The following is a 6,147-nucleotide window of genomic DNA, read 5'->3' as shown; positions in this document are numbered from 1 at the left end:
ATTTGGGTGTTTCTGGTTGTATGCCTTATTCTGAGACGAGTAATGTCTCCTTCTCTTCAACTTTTATCCATATCTCTGCCAATACCACCATGTCTTTGAATATTATATAATTGTCTTCCTGTACCATTACACTGTTAAAACAATTCCGTAAAAAAAAAAAAAATGGATAATGTACTGGCAGAAAATTACCAAGACATCATCCAGTAATTTTATGGACATTTCCGTTAACCCTAAAACATAACGCAATGTAGTTCAAAATTCAAAATACATGTAAAACACCTGTAAAAAATAAATACGGAAAACTTCATCAAATTAATACAGTACATTCTGCACTATTTTATTTTAGTGTTATTATACCAATATTCCTGTCATATTTTTGAGTTTGATATTTTATGATGGCTTCACTTAATGAAAACTGCAAATCTATTGTTTGTAACTTAAGAGACTGTTTAGCTAATATATCCACTTCCTCATTTCCTTTCACACCTACATATGCAGGAGGAATGCAAATGAACCCAATATTCAAACCTTTGTTATGTCACCTGTTCATGACAAAATATAATTTAAAATATTTCATGGTCCTGAAGCTGCTGCGGTCCTAAAAGTGCATCCTCCAGTATTGCAGGCAGATAATATTGAGTCTGCATGATTTCCCTGATTTTATGTGAGTGCTGATCTGATGCAACTAAAACACTCTTTTTATGGCCACCAGTTCTACTGTATACACTGATAAGTGATGTGTTGTTCTTTTCCTGATAATTTTGTCACATTGTAAGATGTACACTGCAGCACCTGTGTGTCCGTTCTCAGGGTTCTTTGAACCATCAGTGAACAGTGAAACATTTTGATAATTTTCTTTTTAAATAGTGTAATTTTTAACAAAGAAGAAGCCTACTCTAGCGCTACCACAGCACTCTGTTTTCAGCGCTCATATAATATTCAAATTCGGCTCATGAATAGGAAACGCAGCATCAGTTCTCACATATTTCCAAAAGTATAATGAAATGATTTATTCAAAGCCTCTGCACCACTTTAAAGTTGCAACAAAACATCTGTCCTGTAGGGGGCGCTGTGTCCCATTATCTGACTGTCAGTTTATCAATTTACTCATTCTGATTGTGTCACACAACTTCAAGCTGCCGTTCTCTGTCACAAAAGGCTATTCTTGAGTGTGAGTGAATTCAACGCATGCTACTGGCATCCTGTTCATTGTGTAAACAACCAATCTATAATTAATACAGTGAAACTGTCTGAGCGTGACCAGGGCATAATTCTGAATGTCTAGTGGTGAAGAAATTCTAAAGCAGGGGTGTCCAAACCTGCTCCTGGAGGGCCAATGTCCTCCAACTTGCCTCAACACCTGCCTGGAAGTTTCTAGCAGAGCCACACGAGTCCTGAAAAGTGAAGCCAAAGGGTCTCGATCGCCCCCAGTTGGCTGGATGCATAGGTCATAAACCCCGCCCTCTCTATGTTATGTAATCGAGGTGAGACAAACTAAACAGTCAAATTACACGTCAAATATTTTTTACTAAAGACGGTTTCTGTGATTTTAGGCAGTTTTTATCATGCTGATGTTAGGTAAAGTGTTTGTTCTTTAAATAAGTTTTTAGTTACTTATTTGATGCTATAAAAATGCGGGTGTTGACGTCATGATTGACAGCTGAGATTGACAGCTTCACTGAGTGGAGTAGTCACTGAAGCACCAACTGACTTTTTTCTGGATCTTTGGGAGGAGATTGGAGCTTTAACTTTAATTTCTACATTTCCAGGACTGTTTATCTTGGATCATGTGTGCCTTGATAACCAATTACATTACAGCCTTGACGTCATTGAATTTCATTCAGAGATGTGCGACAGTCAATAACTGTTTGCAGATACCATAGAAATGAATGAGAAGCGGCATAAACTGAATCACACCGACAACGTTTTGGGGGCCTGAAAATGCAAACTTTTAAAAATGGGTTTCAATGTGCAAGTTTTTGAAAACGACGGTTATCGTCTCCGTGTAACTACACGATTGTGAAATGGCGATATCATGCGCATGCGTATTACATGTTCAGTCCATAGGTGCATGTGTCTGTGTCTTTACAAAGTGACCTCGCCAACTACTGGCCTGGTATGTATAAAACAGCGTTTTTAGTCGTTTTCGCAGATTCATGTGAACGGTATGGTTTTGACAACGTTGTCGTCTGTAGGCCTACGCGAAAAACGCAAAGGAAAACGTTTTCCATTTTTAGTACATCGTTGTCATGTATATACCCTTGGGGGACTGTTTACACGACACCGTTTTCAACTAAAAAACTGAAAACTTTTTATTTTGGCTGGTCATTTACATGACAACAGCGTTTTGGTGGCCTGAAAACGCAAACTTTTGAAAACAGGTTTAAAAGTGCAAGTTTTTGAAAACAGTCTCATGTGAAAACTACAAAAACGCGAATCTGTGAAAAAGATGATGTCATGCACATGCATATTACATGTTTAGTCTATAATGTTTCATCGCCATCTAATGGCCTGCCAGCAGAATACAGCGTTTTAAGTCGTTTTCACGGATTCGTATGAATGGGGATCGTTTTGACAGTCGTCTGTACGCGGAAAACTCAAAGGAAAAACTTCTCCGTTTTAAGTATATCATTGTCGTGTAAACATACCCTAAGACTTTGATTAGCTGGTGTGTTTAATTGGAGTTGGAGCTGAACTGCAGGATAGTGGCCCTCCAGGAACAGGATCGGATACCCCTGCTATAAAGTGGCAACTATGGAAGCTTGTTTCCGCCATGGAAAAAAAATGCAATAGCGATTTTTCTCACAATTCTGACTTTTTACGCAATTGACCATTCGCAAAGACCCACCGTTTAGTTACTGTTGCTACGTCCGACATGCCACGCTGATCTCTCACCACACATCATGTTCTCACGCAGTGAAAAATACATCGCGGAGCAAAGAGGATACTGACAACGTGTCGACAGACAACACAGAGCAGGTTACTTTTGATATGAAACAAAGTCTCAAATTTTAAATTTTGTCATTTTTAAAGAAATTTAAATAAATACCGTTTTGTGGCTCTTTAATGTGTCATGACAGATTGCTGTAGCGCCTCAGTTCAAGCGTGGCTCGTGAACCGATCATCTCTTCCTACTAGTTCATTTATAGCATCAAATAAACATGAATGAACATCATAAAGAATATTGTTTAATCACGGAAAGACTTCAGTACACACCATTTTTCCAGTTCAAGTCCACCTACTTTAATCTGCTAACTCCCCTCCCCTGACTGCTTTGTCGGACAAAATGGCGGATTTGGCGTTATGATTGGTTAGATCGCCTGTCAATCAAACTCATGGCAAAGGGTCAATTAAGAGTTTAGAATCTCGCAATTCTAATTTTTTTCTCTCTCTCTATAAAAATTAACTCTGAATTGCGAGGAAACAAGCTTCCGTGGCGTAAACAAACTTTCATAGACTGTAAGTTGTCTGTTTTTAAAAGTTTTTTTTTTTTTAATACAGAGCTCAGAGCTCAAAAAGTAGTACTGCAAAGCAGGAACACGTAGGCCTACATGTTTTTGTGTTGGGATAAATGTCCAGACTGGAGGTGGCACTGGCTACTTTACTGATGTCCGTCCCGTCGTGCCCCTCCTCCAGCAAGGCAGAGGGACACGCCGCAGGATTCGGCACAAAGTCCCAGTCACTCACTGCACACATGAGGCGCGTCACAAGCCACCAGCGAGCACGCGGCGGAAACGAAGTGGAAGCCGTCCAAGAAAACTGAGAGAAACCGTGGATTTTACCGAGAAGAAACCATCATATTAAATCTTTACAAGCAGGGCGGTGATCCAAGGCAGGTGTCAGAGAGTGTTGCCGTCATCTGCTAACAATTTGAGCGCTCTTGTATTGTGGTTGCTGCGCGACGACCGACGGCATCGTTCACGAGCGAGTTTCTGTCCCACTACAATCACACCAGCCATTCATGCTTCGTTTACAGAGTCATACCACAAGAGGAAATTGCAACGTAAGTTTGCACAGTGCCTGCTTTGAAGTAGGTTGTAGCTGTAATTAATTTTACAGCCACCACGTGAGTGGGATGAAACGAGCATTAAGTGGGCACACCCGCGGGATATGATACCTAACACACTCAGAAACTTCAGCCAGATCATCGGACCTTATTGAGCGCTTGTGCAACGCCTGGGATCGGCGTTCAAATCCCACTGAATGATCGTTGCACTCGAGAACCGTGCGCTTCTGGAGAAAGGACACGCAACTAGAAGCGCGCTCACAATGATAATGTTTTTAATCTGAGTGCATTGGACTTTGTGTGTTTTTAAGTTACAGACAGTTTTATTTAAACTCTTTGAAAGAGTTCAAGCTGCTGAACCCACATTATTGATCCTGATGAAAATGATGGCAGTATTATGGGATGACCCGTTCACGTTGCTGTGGAGACGGACTCTAATTTATTCTCTTCTGGTGTTCTTGATGAGTGGAGCGCGCACCTTTGGAGATGAAACCTTTAATGGAGAGGTGATTCTTTCAAATTATCAATGTGCTGCATTTTTGTATCACAAACTCACTCATTTAATAGTACTGTTTTAAGTTTGGTGAGAACTTCGAGTATTAGATTTAAATGGTTTTGACCAACTTTTGGTCACCGTTTTGATGACTACAAACGATATAAAGTATGTATTCAGGTCAGTGCTGAAAAAAATAGGACTAGAACAAATTAGGAATAGTTGGTTTGTTGATGTTGTGCTGCTGTATGTGTTGATGTGTACATGCATGAATGTTTTTGTTTGTAGCTGCACATTTGGTGTTTGTTTTACTGCTCATTCTCTGTACTGAAAAAGTTTAAATCATATATTTGGTGTGTGTTTTTCATTTAGGTTTGATGCAATGTGCATTTAATCTTTAGAACAGAGTCTCAGGTCTGGTTTTATAGGACCTGTAATATCAGAGAGCAAATTAGAAATTTATTTAGCTTTTAACTAAATTTTTGAGCGCCAAAATTCTTGTAGACAAACTTTTGGCTGTTTTTAGTTTGAAGTGGTAGAACAGCTTGTAGTCCTTTGTGGTTTGAGGGTTGTTAGTGGTGTGCCACCTCATGCATGCAGCGCTTCAGTGGTCCAAACCCTGTTGTTGGTGGTCTGGCACTGTGCAAAGAGACTGACAGAAGAACCGGCTCTCGGAGTTAATTATTTTACTCATCCAGACTGATTCACATATCTGGCAGGGAGCCTCATATTGATCCTTTCAGGTATCTGTTGCCTTCTTAAACATATACTCAGTCCTGACCCAGATTAATATTAAAAAGTCTGGAATAACATGAGCAATAAAGATAGAAGTGCTTCTCTGGGCTGGAAGTAAATCCATCTCAAATTGAGCACCTGCAGTTATTTCAGATTAGGGATGTGCCCTGATGATTTGGCTTTGTGAAAAAGCTAAGGGACTTTCTGGTGTTATTATCACAGTGTTATTACATTGACTGTTTATCGCCCACCAACATCTGAAATACTATAGAGTCATTCTTTGCAGGTAGTATTTTTTTTTTTACTGTAGTAGCCATGAGGTTTTTTTTTTTTTTCCCTTCTCACTAAAAATGTTTGACTGAAACCCCAAATGGGAATTTTACACATTCTCCTTTCATTTGTGTTTCGAAAATTAACGAAAAGCTTACGGATGTGGAACGACATGAGGCTGAGTAAATGATGACTGAATTTTCATTTTTGGATGAACTAACACTTTAAGTAGCGATACTCGCTGAACTCCAGTTCAGTTCACAGAGCACTTCTTGAAATATCTGGGCTTCTACATCACTATTCACAGTGCTTCCCAAAACCTTGGTGAGCTTAGTTGATCATAGAGAACATTGGTGGCAGTGGTCTACATCAGTGGTTCCCAACCACATTCCTGGAGGCTCCCCAACACTGCACATTTTGCATGTCTCCTTAATCAAGCACACCTGAATCAGGTCATCAGCTCATTAGCAGAGACTCCAAGACCAGAAATGGGTATGTCAGACAAAGGAGACATGGGAAATGTGCAGTGTTGGGGAGCCTCCAGGATCGTGGTTGGGAATCACTGGTCTACATGATCAACTTGGGCTCACAATGCTTTTGGTAAACACAGCCCTGATCTCCAAGGGCTGGGCGTATGGTTTAA

The 6,147-nt window shown here is 40.1% G+C and overlaps 1 protein-coding gene across 1 annotated transcript in view; it reads left to right on the top strand.

The window, feature by feature from the left end:
• Positions 1 to 3,557: 3,557 nt before the first annotated feature.
• The window catches only part of mmp15b (matrix metallopeptidase 15b), a 41,935-nt gene continuing 39,345 nt past the window's right edge, over positions 3,558 to 6,147 (top strand). The window contains exon 1 of the mRNA XM_051900154.1: positions 3,558 to 4,512. Within this exon, the coding sequence (XP_051756114.1) occupies positions 4,384 to 4,512 (129 nt within the window). The 5' untranslated portion in view covers positions 3,558 to 4,383. The remainder of the gene's footprint in view (positions 4,513 to 6,147) is intronic.

The sequence above is a fragment of the Ctenopharyngodon idella genome, chromosome 7 (genome assembly GCF_019924925.1).
Source record: "Ctenopharyngodon idella isolate HZGC_01 chromosome 7, HZGC01, whole genome shotgun sequence".
In the NCBI taxonomy this organism is placed as follows: domain Eukaryota; kingdom Metazoa; phylum Chordata; class Actinopteri; order Cypriniformes; family Xenocyprididae; genus Ctenopharyngodon; species Ctenopharyngodon idella.
Note: the sequence above shows the minus strand (reverse complement) of the source record. Positions and strands in the feature narration are given on the sequence as shown.